Genomic DNA, 18074 nt, shown 5'->3' with positions numbered 1-18074 from the left:
CTGGATGGTATTTCACCACGATGTTTGACAGAATGAGCTACGGAACTGACAGTGCCTTTGACCTGGCTTTTCAATGAAAGTCTGGCTGCGGGAAAGGTGCCCATGGATTGGAAGGAAGGTAAGATAGTGCCATTGCATAATTGTGGTAGCGGACTGGAAGTGTCTAATTATAGACCAGTTTGTGTGTCATCAGTAGTTAGTAAGATCTTCAAGAAAGTAGAGAAGGACCGTATACAGCATTGGGCAGATGAGAGTAATGTTATCTGTGAGAGTCAACATGGATTTGTGAAGGAGTGCTCTTGTATTAGCAATATGCTAGCCTTTTATGATAAAGTAACAAGAGCATCAGATGAGGGAAAGGCATATACTGCCATTTTCTTAGACTTATCAAAGGCATTTGACAGGGTAGAACATGATAAGCTGATATTTAAGTTGCGACATGAGTCTGGATGTCAGATTGGTCAGCTGGATTCAGGATTGGCTGTCCGATAGGTATCAGAGAGTTGTGTATGGTGAGGACAGTTTCAACGAAGCAGAGGGTTACAAGTGGGGTCCCACAGGGCTGAGTACTGGGACCTATATTGTTTAACCTTTATATCAATGACATTGTCAATGGATTGCAAGGGGCTATTTAGTTGTTTGCAGATGATGCAAAGCTGGGAAGGATTATCAGTAATAGTGCAGATATGACAGACCTTCAAGAGGATTTGAATAAACTAGATAGATGGACAAATGAATGGGAGTCTCAGTTTAATGCAGCAAAATGTAAGGTCTTGAGGTTTGGGAAACATCAATAGGACACTGCATACTCTATGGGAGGAGTTATACTGGAAGAAGTAGGGGAGACAAGAGATCTGGGGTTGATGATTGATAGAAACCTGAAATTTAGTGGACATATTGCAAAGGTGGTGAAGGTAACACAGAGGATCGCTGCAATTATGAGAGAGACACTGACCTGCAGAGATAAAATAGTTATCATTCTGTTGTATAAGACAATGATCAGACCACACTTGGACTATTGTTCTCAGATTTGGTTCCCAGGATTTGAAGGGGATAAATTAACTGTGGAAAGGGTACAAAGGCAGATAACAAAGATGGTTTCAGGCCTGTACAATGATAGTTATGAGGATCAGCTGAGGGAATGTGTACTGCAGAGTTTAGTGGATAGAAGAAGGAGAGGTGATATGATTGAGAATTTTAAACTGTTGAGAGGTGGTTACAGGGTTGACACTGGGGAGTTCTTTTGCTTGGTTGAACAGCGGGAAGGAGTGATGACAAGAGGTCATCCCTGGAAGTTAAGAAAGGAAACTGTGAGCAAGAGGATGAGGAGTGATTTATTTGCATGGATGGTTGTTGAACCATGGAATGCATTTTCTGATGGAGTGGTGAGAGCAAGAATGGTCAATGATTTCAAGAAGTGGTATGATAGACTGTGTTTCTTAGGGGGGGGGGGGGACTTCTCCTCGATGAGTCTTGATAGACTTTGTGTTTCTTAGGAAGGACCTCCTACGATGAGTCTTTTGACTCCATGGTGGCCTGAATAATAATAATAAGAAGAAGAAGAAGAAGAATTAACTGTAAGCTAAAGAAACAATGATTTGATCACATGTTATTCTACTGGCATGACCTCTAGTGGGAAAAAAAATTACATCTAGCTAAATTCTATTTATGATGACACGAATAAACATTCTTTCAGAAACAATAATGTCCTATTTTTAGTATTACATTTCTTATTTTTGCTTTTAAGATACTGGATTTTCTACAGTCCTGTTTATAGTTGTTCTGAATGAGGAATGTTCCGTGGGTCGAATATATACCTTCCATATGTTTGGGATTTTTAGACCATCATTATTGTTCAGATTGGGGTGGTTGATAATAATCTCACATGCTTCCTTAAATTTCCATTCATACCATGTTTTAGTGGGATGTAGACAGCTAGTGCTTTTCTAGTCTGTGTAAGGAATTCAGGGCATGATCAGAAAGGCTAGCTCACCATAATTATTATATTTGATGTCTTGTTTGTTCTTTTTGTCTGATAGGAATTGTGCGTCCTCTTTCTCCTATATATGGTATGTTGCAAGTTCAATAAATCGATATACTCCAGGGCTAGTGGAGGGAGTGGGTCTTTGGATGAGTTGAGTAAGCTTTTTAATTTTGCAGGAGGTTTAAAGGTAGTTTTGAGGTTGTATTTTCATAGTACTCTGTTTATTTTGTCTGATGTTCCTTTAATGTAGGGAATGGTTATAGTTTTACTGTAGTCTGGTTTGTCTTTGTTTGTTAGTGAGGTTTTGTAGAGAATTTTGTTAATAGTGTTTTGGCTGTATCCGTTTTTTTGGAAAGTATTAAAGATAATTTTAAATTCACCTTTTAGTGCCTGTTCATTGGAACAGATCATCTGCACCCTGTTTTTTAGCATGTTAATGACACCTAGTTTTTGTGTTGGGTGGTGGTAGGAGTTTATGTATATATATTGTCCTGTATGTGTCAGTTTCCAGAAAACAGTGAAGGAAAGATTGCCAGAAGGAAGACGTGTGACAAGTGTATCCAGAAACGGAAGTATGTTGTGTTTTTCAATTTCAATTCTATGCATTTGTGTTCTTTGTATAGGTGGCTAAGGAATGTGTCTAATGTCTGGCGGCCATGGGACCAGATTGTGAAAACATCGTCAACGTATCTAAGCCAGACTTTGGGTTTTAAAGGGGAGGAACCTAATGCAAGTTGCTCAAAATGTTCCGTGTAAAAGTTAGCAATGGGGGGGGGGATAATGGCTGTGCCTGCTTTATGTAGGTAAAAGGCATTTTTCCATACAAAATAACCCGACCGTAATAATGCGCAAAGAGCGCCGTGATATCTGGAGGGAATTTGTTCTGTAGGAGAAGAATTGTGTCATTGATTGGGACATTCGTAAAGAGGGCAGAGATGTCAAACTGACTAATAAATCATCTTTTTCTAATGTAATGTCTTTGATGGTGTTTATGTGTAGTGTGTTTTTGTTATAGGAGGGGAAATGACCTACCAACTCCTTGAATGTTGCCGCTAATTTTTTGGCTAAGTGATATGTCGAGCTATCAATTCCTTCAACTATAGGTCTTAACAGTGTGTTTTCTTTGTGAATTTTTGGTAGCTCGTAAATTCTTGGGAGCACGTGTAGTGAGAGAATAGTTTTTTAACCATATCTTCGGGCCAAGTGGTAATTGACTTAAGTAGTTTCTCTGTTTTGTTTTTTATTCTGTTGGTTGGGGTTGTAGTTAACTAATTTATATGTGTTATTGTCAGAGACCAGCAGATTCATTTTTTCTATGTAAGTGGTACAGTTTAAAATAACAGTGGCATTACTTTATCAGCTCTGGTTATTACTATGTTCAGATTTGTTTTAAGTTATTTTATTGCTGCTAATTCATGTTTAGTAATGTTGCTTGTTATTGTTTTGTTATGATTTAAAATGTTGGCAGTTTCTAAACGTAGTTTGTCTGCTATGTTATTAGGGATGAATCTTAGGCCTCTTTCAATATTACACATAAATTCAAGTTGTTTATCAATTTCAGTGCTATAGCAAAATTTAAACCTTTGTTAAGTATAGAGATTTCATCTTTGTGTAAAGCATGGTTAGGTCATAGTCCCTTTTCCCAGCACTTAGAAATCTAGATACGAGTTGCACAGTTCTTAAATTACTTCAGGTGCAAACTTTGTTTGCTTACACTTGGATAAAGGATTAAACCAAGAATATAATTTCTTAGCATCCTTTGCTTATAGTATAACCAAGTGGAAAAACTTCCAACATCTATCTAAAATCAAGCAGTAAGACTAGTATTGTGTGATAACGTGTCGACCTCCTGGATTGAGTTTTCTGACTTCACACAGATGCACAGATGATAATAATAATAACAATAATAATACCTCTAAAGCTTTGCATTTCCAGAAAACAATCCATAATTTCCCTTTAAATCACCCTCAGTATTATTATCATGCAAATTCCACAACACTTGTCCATGCATAGAGTCCTGTAGCACAGTCGCTTGTGTTCTTTTATGTTATTATGCTTCACTATACACTCGACTATGATTTCAGCTTATTAGCAACCCTGTTATCTATTATACTGGCTTCATGACTGTCATTATCTGTGTTAGTTGCTTATTAGATTTTCATTTATATACTGTAAGGTGCCTAAAGTCTAGAAATATCAAGATGCAGGTTTTCCATCATCTAACTGAACTTATTATAAAAAGTAATTTATGAAAGCAAGATCTTCCCTTCATGATGTTATCCTTACAGAGTGTAATATTCTCTTCCATTCGCTTCTGAATTCAAGCTTTAAGCACCTTTTCTAATAAAGTAATTGTCACTCCCAAGGTAATCATTAGTCTATAATTTGCTATCTTTTTCTTGGTGCTTCTTTTATCTAATGGAACTATCTTTCCTTCTTTGCACTCTCTTGAAACTCTGCCCATACTGCTTTGTCTCAATACTAAGAGTAATACTTGATTATTATCATCATCATCAGCCCTCCATGGATTCAAGCGACTCACTTTTGGAAGTCCCACTATCTCTCTCTCTCTCTCTCTCACACACACACACACACACACACACACACACACACACACACACACACAGAGCTCATCGTGCGATGAATTAAAAGTATTCACTGTCTCTGTACTCACCACACGTACAGGCAATGGATTCCAGTCAAACACTAATCTCCACCCCTTGTTTACATCCTTCTTATACAGCTTCCAGAAATGGTTTGTATATATCTCCAACCATTCATAGAATGGTTGGAGATATATCTTATATACTATATTATACTACACCATATTATACTATACTATAATTAATAGTTACATTAACCCAATAGTTACTCTATATGAAAGGACAGGTGCTTGTTCAGAATACATACTGCATTTTATTACAATGATTTTATAAAATGAGCATTTAATCTGTTGATAAATGGTTTTGATCTTTGCTGAGTCTCAATAAAATAATGAGATAAAAATGATTAGTTGAAACTCTTAAAAATTTATGTGATAAGGTGAAACTTGAAAATTGCTACAATGAAAAACAACATGCACACTCAGGATAGAGCTGATTTTTAATTTTATTTTTTGTATAAATCAAATAGCTAAAGTAACTCTTTGTGAGATCATCATTGTTGGAATACAAATAATGTTATTAATAATTTTTGTTTTCTTTATAATTTCATTTTATTTACAATTTCATGTGCAGACCAGTTAACTTACTCTTATTCTGAAAAGAGAAAGAAAAAAAAAAAAGCAAAGAACAAAATTCTTGTCAATGATATTATATTTGTGTCTAGTCATTAATCAATTTCACTTTCATAAGCAATTTCTCATAACTATATGAATAAATATAAAAATAAACAACATTTTGAATAATAAAACACCCACCTACCCACCCACAGAAACACACAAAAATATTACCGAATGGAAATTTAGCAATGATGCTCCGATCTGTATCTAATGGTGAACCAATACCATATTTATTTTCAGCACGTATCCTGAAGTCATATCTTTTGTGAGGCTCAAGGCCTATAACATCATAATGACAACCACGGACATAACTGCTCAGTTTAGACCAGATCTTTAAAATAGAAAAAGAAAATTAAAATAAATTATTTGAAAGCATCAGACTGTAATTAAGTGTTTCTTGCAACAACAATAACAAAAAATCTAGTTCTAATTCATTATTAATTATTAAGCACCTGCTCATTTGTTATTATTGACATTTCCAAGGAGTCAAAGGATGCATTGTGGAAAGGCACTCCACTCCACAGACAACCACTAACTCTACTTCTTAATCCCTCATCCACACACACACACACACACATATATTGTGTGTGTGTGTGTGGTTATTACTGATTGTTTTTCGTGTACCCCTGAATGGCCCAGCACGTACCCCAGGGGGGTATGCATACCACCGGTTGGGAACCGATGATCTAGAGGAAGCAATATTAAATTGTATACCTAAGGTAAGGAGGATTAATCAGGTAGGAGTTAGATGGATGAGTAATATCATTAAGCATGAAGAATCTACAGAAGAAGAAAATACTGTGGAGGGTATATAAAGAGAAAGGTGACCATCAAACTCATGAACAGTAGAAGGTTCAGGCAAGAAAGGTGACAAGCATGGCAAGAAAGGCAAAATCAGATTACGAGAAGAAGCTAGCTGAGCAGACCAAAGGAAATCCCAAAGAGTTCTTTCATTACATGGCAAGTAAGAGGTAATCTGGAAGAATGACTATGAAAGATTAACCTTAATGAGTGATGGTCACGAGGTGAGAGAAGCAGATAAAATTGTTTAGTTACTGAGCAACCACTTTGCAAGGGTATATCATTCTAGTGAATTTCTGTTTTAACATATGTGACAGATACTAATGTGGGAACAGAGGTGGATAAATTGGAGGTTCTTGGAATATTGCAGAATCTCAATGTAAATACAGTTGTGGCATGAATGGGATATCAGCTGGGATATAACAATATATACAGGAATATTAAAAGAGAAACTAAACAGTATAGTAGAGGAAAAATTACTAAAAGAACAAAATAGTTTCTGTAAAGCCGGATCCTGCATAGATCCAATTTTTACTCTAAAATTATTAATAGAAAAGAGAAGAGAATTTCAAAAAAGAAACACATTATTATTATTATTATTATTATTACCACCCAAGACCTCATGGAATCAAAGACTGATCTGGGAGGTCCTTTTATCACACACACAGCTCATCATACCATGCTTTGAACACATTCAAACTCCCTGCAGACACCACACTCTCAGGCAAGGCATTCCAATCTTTACAACTCTGCATGAAAAAAAAACTGCCTCTCACTTCCCTACTCACACCTTCTTTATACAGTTTCCAGGGATGACTTCTGGTTCTCCTCCGATCTCCCACTATTTTCTGTAGAACTTCTCCAGCATTGATCCTATAACAACCCCTTACCAACTTGTATAGGTCTCTATCATATCTCCCCTCTTCCTCCTGTTAATGTGGCCTTTAATTGATCATGAAAAAGCTTTTGACAAAATTAGTGGACAAAAATTGTTTAAAATATTAACCGATTTAAATATACCAAACCAACTTTTACAATCCATTCAAGAAATATATATACAGGAAATAAAAGTCTTATTATTATTATTATTATGTAACACCTCCAGGGAGTCCAAAGACTCATCGAGGGATTGAACCTGCTCTACAACTCTACCTCTCCACCCTGCCACCAACCACAACTACCTTCATCATCCACACCAAAGCCATCTACCACCACCACTAGTATTTTCACAGACAATCACAAACATCCATGCCCATGACGGGATTAGAACCCGCAGCCTTATGGCTGGAGAGCGGATATGCTAACCACTCAGTCAACCAAGCCGTCATATAGCAGTTAAATTAGAACACATCTCAAAATAGAAAGATATATCAAGAGGAATATGACAAGGATGTATTCTCTCACATCTGCTTTTCAATACATATATAAATAAAATTATAACAATCTGGAAACAGTATAACCCATTTGGTATACAAATAACCCCACAAATGAAGATAGATACACTATTATTTGCAGATGATCAAATAGTATTAGCTACATCAGAAGATGATTTACAAAGATCATTAAAATCATTAAATGATATCTGAAAACAATATAGTATGACAATACCTAAAGAAAAAAAACAAAACTAATGTCATGAACCTCCCTCAATGAGTCTTCCGATTCCATGGAGGATGCATGTAATAATAATAATAAAAACCCAATAAGAAGTAAAATAGTGATAGATAATAAAATATCAGAACAAGTAAATACTTTCAAATACTTGGGATGTGATTTATCATACAAAGAAGAGAAAGACATAGACACTAAAATATCAAACTTTGTCAAAGTAAATGGCATAATAAATAATATATTTAAGCCATCCCTAGTACAAAAACACACTAGAATCAGACTATATAATGTCTTGTCAAAATCAACTTTACTATACAGAAGTGAAACATGGACCATAAAAAGGAAAAATGAAAAACGAATTCAAACAGCAGAAATGAAATTTCTCAGAAAAACAGCTGGATATACCATGTGGGACCATAAAACTAATGAAGAAATTTTACAATCCCTGAATGTAAAGCCAATTAATTACTACATAAGACAGCACAAACAAAAATATATAGAACATTTAAATCAAATGGACAACAGCAGACTAGGAAAATATTATACAGATATAAATTATTATTATTATTATTATTCAGGCCTCCATGGAGTCAAAACACTCATCATGGAAGGTCCTTCCTAAAAAACACAAAGTCTATCAAGACTCATCGAGGGGAGGTCCCCCCCTCTATCTACTTGTAGATTTTGTTCTTCCAAGAAAAATAACCAGAATTGATTATTCTGACATCCTAGATCTCTTTTCTTTTGCCATCAATTCTGGTTATTTTCTTGGAAGAACAAAATCTACAAGCAGATAGAAGGAACTGCCATGGGTTCCCCTCCCTCTCATCCCCTCTTGTCTATTTTTATATGGAAGAATTTGAAAAATGAGCCATAGACTCAGCCTCTCTCAAACCTTCTATATGGCTAAGATATGTAGACGATGTGTTCTCTATTTGGCCTCAAGGCCCAGTTACATTAGACTCTTTCCTCAGTCACCTCAACTGCCTACATTCAAGAATCCAGTTTACAATGGAAAAGGAAAAGAACAATTGTTTACCCTTCTTAGACACCATAGTTGCACGCTTTCCCAACGGTACACTTTCCTTCACTGTATATAGAAAACCCACACACACAGGCAGATATTCACAAACTCTCCCCCCCCCCCCCCGCTCAACAATATAGAATTATTAAAAATCTTACCAAGACAGCCCACAATCTTTATTCCAGTGGAACTGCATTTACAACTGAGCTTGATCACATATACAACACTTTCCTCTCCAATGGTCTCCAGTGATCACAGTATTAAAAAAATAATCAGGTCCTCCCCCTCTCCTCGGTCTTCTCTTCAGAAAGAGTTTAGAAATGCCATCACCATACCCTACATCCTTGGCACATCAGAAAAAATAGCCAAGATTTTAAAAAAGTACAACCTACACACAGCATTTAAGCCCCACTGCAAACTTGCTACCCTTATCCGCTCTACAAAAAATCAGCTCCCTCCTCTCTCAGTACCTGGAGTCTATAAAGTACCCTGTTCATGCAAACTGGCATATCTTGGACAGACAGGTAGATCAGCCACTATCCGCCTGGAGGAACATAAGTCATACATCCGCAAACACAACTATGGTCAGGCAGGCTTGGCTGACCATGTCTTGGATACAACCCACAGGATCTCATGGAAAAAAACCACCATGCTCCACCACATCAAATTCAAAAAAGAGAGACTATTCTTAGAATCAGCAGCAGCTCTCAGGAACCAACCAAATCTCAACAAATATGGTTGCATTAAGCTTCCTAAGATTTGGGAAACACTTATCACCAGAGCTCCCACTTTACATTCCAGGCCACCTACAACCGCCCTTAGAGGGTGCTCCACCAAGATAGGACTTTAGTGTCACCCACGTGGTTGGGCTTAGTATTGTGTGTCATTTGTTTTTGATGTTACATTAGTTTTTTTGTAATCCCTGAAGATGTCTCATTAACTGAGACGAAATATATAGGAAGTATTAAATTCTGTTTTAATCCTTTCTGAGTGCTGTATACAATCCATTAAGCCTCCAATATGAAGACATTTGTGTTGTTTTCAGTTTCCGCAGTTTCACATGTATTGTAGCCACTAATAACTGATGGTGTGTACCACAGTCTGCACCTGGAATTGTCTTGACAGACTGAATTGCACTTGTCCATCTTCTTTGTCCAAGTATATAGTCAATTTGATTTCTGTGTTGTCCATCAGATGATATCCATGTGTACAATCTTCTTTTGTGCTGTTTAAAGCAGGTATTAGCAACAAACAAAAACTCTGCACAAAATTCAACTAGTCTCTTCCTTGCAGTGTTACGAATACCTAAACCAAAAAGACCTGTTATTCCTTGTTCCTTAGTCTCTCCCACTTTTGCATTCCAATCTCCAATAAGTAGCCATAAATCTCACTTTGGTGCTGTATCTATCACTTCTTGTAACTTGCCATAAAATTCTTCAATGTCTTCTTCTGATGCCTCTGTAGTAGGTGCATAAATCTGAATGATGGTCATATTCATTGGATGTCCACTCACTCTGAGCAAAATGATTCTGTCACTCACGGAATTATAACCCAATACATACCTAGTGGATACATACCTAGAGTGGAGAGTTTGGAAGGCACTGACACTAATGATTTTGAAAGCATATGGTGTGAGGTAGAGGTGGGCAAGACAGGATATTCAGTGGGGTGTTGCTACAGACCAGGAGTACGGAGGGTGAGGACCAGGAAATGTTTAGATGGTTGAGTTTGGCAAGTGCAAGTAGAATGCTTTTTATGGGAGATTTTAATTACAGTAGTATAAACTGGGGAGAGGAAGATGAATGTAGCAATAAGGGAATGGAATTTCTAGAATCCTTGAGGGACAAGTGTCTTAGGCGACACGTGTAATAGAGGGAAGGGAACAAGCAGTTCAAGAGTTTCGGATTTGGTTATAGCATCAAAGAAGTTGATAATAAATGAGATGACATCTCTCCCACCTGTTGGAGAGAGTGACCATATGGTTTTGACTTGGAAAATGAATAGACATGCAGGGGTATCAAAGAGATGGGAATGTATGTGGAATTATAAATCAAATGATTATAATAGTCTAAGATATCAACTTGGGAAAGTTTCATGGAAGGAGGAATGGAAGGCCGGAATATCATTAGTGCGTGGGAAATTATGAAAGAATATTTGTTAGCAATGGTAAGTTGTATAACGAGTGAATAAGAGGACACAATTTGGAGTAAAGTGGATGAAAAACAATATTCTAAACAGGAATTGCATGCAAAAAAGAGGCTATAGAAGAGATATCAGGAGACAGGTGAAGAGAAGATGCATGAAGAGTATAAGACACAGGCCAGAAGAGTGACTAGTATGGTAAGGAACACGAAACTGGAATATGAGAGGAGATTGGCCCTAAGATCTAATGAAAATCCTAGGATATTTTTTAGATATGTGGCCAGTAGGAGGAGAAATGACTGTGGAAGAATGATATTATGGGATAAAAATGAGAATAGAGTAACTGATGCAGAGGTCACAGTGGAATCGTTTAATAAACAGTTTATTGGATTATTTCATACTGGAGGAGTCAGGTTTAATGCTAGAGGTATTGGGCAGGTTCGAGGTTTAGAGGTACAGGAGGAGAGTGTGTTTCAAATATTGAGTACTCTGGATATCAGTAAAGCTATGGGACTAGATGGTATTTCATCACGAGTTTTGAGAGAATGTGCTAGGGAACTGACAGTGCCTTTGATCTGGCTTTTCAGTGACAGTCTGGTTGTGGAAAGGTGCCCAGGGATTGGAAGGAAGGTAAGATAGTGCCATTGCATAAGGGCGGTAGCAGATTGGAAGTGTCTAATTATAGGCCAGTTTGTGTGTCATCAGTAGTTAGTAAGATCTTGGAGAAAGTAGTGAAGGACGATATCCAGCATTGGGCAGATGAGGGTAATGTTATCTGTGAGAGTCAATATGGATTTGTGAAGGAGCACTCTTGTTTTAGCAATATGCTAGCCTTTTATCATAAAGTTACAAGAGCATTAGATAAGGGAAAGGCATATACTGCCATTTTCTTAGACTTAGCGAAGGCATTTGACAGGGTGCCACATGATAAGCTGATATTTAAGTTGCAGCACATGGGTCTGGATGTCAGATTGGTCAACTGGATTCAGGATTGGCTTTCCGATAGGTATCAGAGAGTTGTGTATGGTGGGGCAATTTCAAGGAAGCAAAGGGTTACAAGTGGGGGTCCCACAGGGCTCAGTACTGAGACCTATATTGTTTAACCTTTATATCAATGACATCAATCAGTGGATTGCAAGGGGATATTCAGTTGTTTGCAGATGATGTGAAGCTGGGAAGGATTATTAGTAATAGTGCAGATGCAGCAGCCCTGTAAGAGGATTTGAATAAGCTAGATAGATGGGCAAATGGTTTAATTAAACTCCTCGGTTTAATGCAGCAAAATGTAAGGTCTTGAGGTTTGGGAAACATCGATGAGACACTGCATACTCTATGGGAGGAGTTATAATGGAGGAAGTAGGGGAGACAAGAGATCTGGAGTTGATGATTGATAGAAACTTGAAATTTAGGGGACATATTGCAAAGGTGGTGAAGGTAACACAGAGGATTGCTCAATAACGAGAAGGATGCTGACCTGCAGATATAAAACAGTTATTATTCTGTTGTATAAGACCTTGATCAAACCACACATAGACTATTGTTCAGAGATTTGGTTCACAGTATTTGAAGGGGATAAATTAACTGTGGAAAGGTACAAATGCGGATAACAAAGCTGGTTTCAGGACTGTACAATGATATTGAAAGTTTATTTTTCACTTGGTTAGAGTATAATAAAAATTAGTTTAATCCTTTATCCAAGTGTAAGCAAACAAAGTTTGCACCTGAAAGTATCTTCAGGACTGAGGTAAGGTGGTACAACACCAGGGCAACTCGTTGCAAAGGTGGAGCAAGCTACCAACACTCCTATCTCAGTATCTCCTATAATGCAAAACACATCTCCTTGCGGATATGTCTAATGTTATGCATTAGACATATCCGCATTAGACATGGCCCTTCCCTTAATGCATAACATTAGACATATCCGCAAGGAGATGTGTTTTGCATTATAGGAGATACTGAGATAGGAGTGTTGGTAGCTTGTTCCACCTTTGCAACGAGCTGTCTGGTGTTGTACCACCTTACCCCAGTCCTGAAGATACTTTCAGGCCAAACTTTGTTTGCTTACACTTGGATAAAGGATTAAACTAATTTTTATTGTACAATGATAGTTATGAGGATTGGCTGAGGAAATGTGGAATGCATTAGACATATCTGCATTAGACATGGCCCTTCCCTTAATGCATAACATTAGACATATCTGCAAGGAGATGTGTTTTGCATTATAGGAGATACTGAGATAGGACTGTTGGTAGCTTGTTCCACCTTTGCAACGAGTTGCTCTGGTGTTGTACCACCTTACCCCAGTCCTGAAGATATTTTCAGGTGCAAATTTTGTTTGCTCACACTTGGATAAAGGATTAAACTAATTTTTATTGTACAATGATAGTTATGAGGATTGGCTGAGGAAATGTGGACTGCAGAGTTTTATGGATAGATGAAGGAGAGGTGATATGATTGAGACTTTTAAACTGTTGAGAGGTAGTTACAGGGTTGACACTAGGGAGTTCTTTCTCTTGGTTGATCAGCAGGAAGGAGTGATGACAAGAAGCCATCCCTGGAAGTTACAAAAGGAAACTGTGAGCAAGAGGGTGAGAAGTGGTTCCTTTGCACGGAGGGTGGGTGAATCATGGAATGCATGGCTGATGGAGTGGTGAGAGTGAGAACGGTCAATGAGTTTAAAGAGTGGTATGATAGACTTTGTGTTTCTTAGGGGAGACCTCCCCTCGATGAGTCTTGATAGACTTTGTGTTTCTTAGGAAGCACCTCCCACGATGAGTCTCCTGATTCCATAGAGGCCTGAATAATAATAATAACTTCTGCTAACCAGTTCCAAATATTTTTCCATAATGTCTTCATGTCTGTGTCTTTCTCACTCATCTGTTTACTTGTTACCATATTCTTTCCACCTGTGAATGATTCAGCATGCATATTACTTTCCACTTCAGTCATGAACTGAGAGAAAGAACTACAATTACATGTTATCTTCATGGTGCTTTGCTTGAAAACATTAAAATCTGACACTTTCAGTGAAATAAGTAAGTATTTAAACTAGTAATCAAAACCAATTTATTTGAATTTATTATTTCTAGATAGACTAATGTGCAATCAAGTGAATTCACTTTGTTAATTTCAAAGTGCAGAGGTTGAAATCAACTTCATGGAAAATGTGGAGCATGCATTGTGGAGTTTCATCATTATTATTATTATTATGACATCCTCCATGGAGTCGACAGACTCATCGTGGGAGGTTTATTCAACTGACAACATATTTATCATATAGAATCTTGAAGTCCTTAACACTCCTTTCATTAACAACACATTCTGGTAATGCATTCCATTCATTGACAATTCTCCATGTAAAAAATCTACTGCTCACACCCTTCTTCACCACACTTTTACATAACTTCCAGGAATAACCTCTGGTTCTTCCCTTCTAACCTTCTACTCTTTTTATAATCCCCTCTGGATTAATATGATAAAATCCTCTCACTAACTTAAACGTCTCTATCATATCACCTCTCTTCCTGCTATCAGCCAAACTCTGCAATCCACATCTCTTCCTCCATATCCAGTATTCCAAACTCCTGATATTGTCTTAGTCCAGGGGTGGGAAACCCTTGGCATGCCAACAAATTTTTTCCAGCATGTAAACCAGGACTCACCTTAAAAAATAATTAAATAAATAAATACATCTCCAACATCTACGCTGTGTTGTATATTTCAACTTAATAGAATACAAATTTATTAAGTAGAGTGATACCAAATAAAAAGCAATAAAGAAACAAACACTATCAACTGTTTTAATAATAATAAATGATAAGAAAATAAAACAAACATCCTATTTCCAAGCCATCATTTACCTCCGCGATGTACTGACCTACAAATTTTGTCCCATTCAGTTGTTGCATCATTCGCCAGACAGCCAGACGTGGCATGACTCCTTTACCATCATTTTATTTATTTTTTCGCATTTCTTAAAGAATTTATCAGTTTTCTAAAGTGTGTATATGTGGATTTGGATTTAATTTAATTGTAAGTTATTAAAATATGGATTGGAAGCATTTTTTGTAAATTAATATGTTTAATTCATTAGATATAAAAGCAATTTCTTTACATTGTCATAAACATAAGTTATTGTTAAAGCTATGTGAAATGTATTATCAATATTCAGGATTATGAAGTGTTATCTACATGTGATTAGATTTCACACATACCCTTCTCTTTCATTTGCATGCATGTAGATAGGCTTATAATTGTATAAAAATTTAGTTTTCTTAAACTTGGTAAGTGTATACAGAGAGTGATTATAATGAGATTTTATGAGCCCAAATTATAATTTTTGTCCATACACCTTTGTGCACATTTTTACACCCCATGATCCAATTTTCATTAAAATTGGAAGTTGCAGAAAGAGCGCAATCATTTTTTGTATGTACATTTTTTGGTTGTACAACTTTGGTCATTCAGTTGTAATTTACTTTTTTCCTTTTGCCTTTCGTTTCTATTCATATTTATGCTATATATATATATATATATATATATAAAAGGAAATTAAATGAATTTATACCGAGAATGACAAATTTATTGTTAAGATACAACTAGTTTCGTTGAAATACAACTTCTTCAGGTATCATTGGCAAAGAATAAAATAAATAATAACAGACACATGAAAAAATACATTAACAGATCTAGTATAAAACAAGTACATTTAAAAAGGAATGCTTGCTAGAGTTCCAAATGAAGTTGACTACATGCGTGAGCTCGTATTAGTGTGCCAGTATTGAACAGTGGAAATGTGCACATCAGAAATATTATAGCTAAGGCTGTTATTAATATGAGACGAATCAAGCGATATTTCTTTAGATTCAATTATTCTGCTTTCCAGTTCATCATAGCACAGATGGATATTAGAGGTTTTTTACCAGTCAACGATGTGTTGGTGGCCATCATCTGCATTGATGGGGAAGAGAACATGGCTAGAGAGGGCTCTGGTTCTGTTGTAAGAAATGTCTCTTTGATGTTCTTCCATGCGCAAAAGATGGATTTAGCAGTTTGGCTGTAATATGGCTTGCCACAATCACACAAAATCTTATAGACTCCTGGATACTGAGTAGGAAGATGTTTCATTTTAGGTCTACTTAGTATGGAGCGAAGTTTAGGGAACGTAGTAAAGCAAGTTCTAATGTTGAATTTCTGAAGCATTTTTGCCAGTTTCGGGGAGAGAGAGCTGATGTGTGGTCATGAAATAAAACCTCTTGGTGGAGAAGAATCTTCAAGAGCAGTTGAGTGGTGGACAGAGATAAATTTATTAATCATTTTAAGAGAGAATCCATTGTTAACGAAAGACATTTTAAGAAAATTGAGTTCATATTCAATTTCTGTTTCATCTGTTAATAAAGATCTGGCATGATGTGCCAGGGTTGAAATAATACCAAACTTTTGTGGAGGGTAGTGATGGGAAGAAGCATGAAGGTATCTGTCTATGTGAGTGGGTTTTCTAAAAATGGAGATTATGACGTTCTCAGCGTATCTCGTAAGTTTTAAGTCCAGAAAGGGAAGACATTCATGGATTCTAGTTCACAGGTGAAGTTGATTTTCTGATGAAACTTGTTGAGGTGGTCCAGAAAAAGGTTGAGGTTGTTGATACCGTGTTCCCAGATGAGAAATACATCATCAATGTAACAATACCAAACTTTAGGTTTAAGAATCTTCTAGAAATTCCATTCCCCTATTGCTACATGCATCTTCCTCTCTCCAATTTATACTACTGAAGTTAAAATCTCCCATAACAATCATTCTTCTTGCACTTGCCAAACTTAGCTGTCTAAACATCTCCTGGTCCCCATCCTCTGTGCTCCTGGGTCTGTAGCAACACCCCACTAAATATCCTGTCTTGCCTACCTCTACCTCACACCATACGCTCTCAAAATAATTTGTCTCACTTCCTTCCAAATTCTCCACTCTTAGAGGACATAGGTCATCACTTATCATAAGCAGCACCCCACCACCACGCTTTCCCCTCCTATCCTGGCGAAAAATGCTATACCCAGTGACTTCTATACCTGTTTTTATATCCCCTTCTGTCAACCACGTCTCAGTGATCGCAATAATTTTTGGCCAGGCTGATGCTATCTGCACCACCAATTCCTCTTCCTTATTCCGGATACTCCTGGCATTAGTATAAAGCATATAAATGCCATTGTTTCTATACCCAGCATTATTCCTTCTAGACTCCACTGGGCTCAGTGTTACCTGACATTGTCTCCCTTCTCCCAAGTATCCATTCCCACAAGAGGCCACCCCTGCTATCATCCTCCCTGGGACACACTGACTCGTTCAGAACAGCAAACTCTCCAGATGCCCACATCCTTCCTCATTCAAATGTAAACGGTCTCTCGCATACAATTCCTCTCTTTCCTCAAACGCACTCCAAGCATCCACATATACCAGTCCTCTCTTGTCACACATTCTCGCTATTATGCCATTCAATATCACCGCTCTTCTGCTCAGCTCATCATCATACCTAGGCAGCACTCACACTATTTTTCCTCTCTCTGTCTTCTTCCATACAGTCTCAAGCAAAAATCTCATATCTCTTGCTGCCCGACTTACATTACCACTCAAGTCATTCGTTCCTACCATCACAATCATCTCATCCACCCTTTCACCTCTCTTAATTGCCATTATGATTATGACCAAATATGATTACGTAATTTTAGCAGGAGACTTAAATGCAAGAATTGGAAACACGAAAATTAATAATAATATAGGAATACATGGAGAACACACTCTAAACAGGAATGGTAAAAAATTTATTGACTTTGTAGTTTGTAATAACCTAAAAATAATGAATTCCTTCTATAAACATAACGACATACATAAATATACTTGGGCAGCAAGAGGATGGAAATCAATATTAGATTACTTCATATTAAATGTAAAGACATCAAAATTTTTACTAGATGTTAGAGTTCACAGAGGATATGAATTAAGCAGTGACCACTTCCTTGTTAAAATAAAATTAAGATTACCACCTAAATGGCTACAAGTAACAAGAACAGAAAGAAAATTTGAAACATTTGTTTATAAAACTAGACTATTGAATGACACAAATGTACAATGGCTATATGAACAAAGAATTAACCAATATCTAGATAAAATAAAGCAAAATGAAGAAATAGAAATAGAATGGCTTAATATAAAAACTATACTAAATGCAGCAGCAAGTGAAA

The 18074-nt window shown here is 36.8% G+C and overlaps 1 protein-coding gene across 5 annotated transcripts in view; it reads right to left on the bottom strand.

Moving 5' to 3' along the window:
• The window catches only part of LOC150108743 (twitchin-like), a 2666638-nt gene that overhangs the window by 653832 nt on the left and 1994732 nt on the right, over positions 1 to 18074 (bottom strand). For all 5 annotated transcript variants that reach the window (XM_090390962.1, XM_090390961.1, XM_090390964.1 and 2 more), the window contains one exon: positions 5436 to 5595. In XM_090390962.1, coding sequence (XP_090247088.1) covers positions 5436 to 5595 — 160 coding nt within the window. The remainder of the gene's footprint in view (positions 1 to 5435; positions 5596 to 18074) is intronic.

The sequence above is a fragment of the Typopeltis vanoorti genome, chromosome 3 (assembly GCF_054136105.1).
Source record: "Typopeltis vanoorti isolate ZY-2024b chromosome 3, IOZ_Tvanoo_1.0, whole genome shotgun sequence".
NCBI lineage: Eukaryota > Metazoa > Arthropoda > Arachnida > Uropygi > Thelyphonidae > Typopeltis > Typopeltis vanoorti.
The sequence above is the reverse complement of the archived record's forward strand: the minus strand, read 5'-3'. Positions and strand labels throughout refer to the sequence as shown.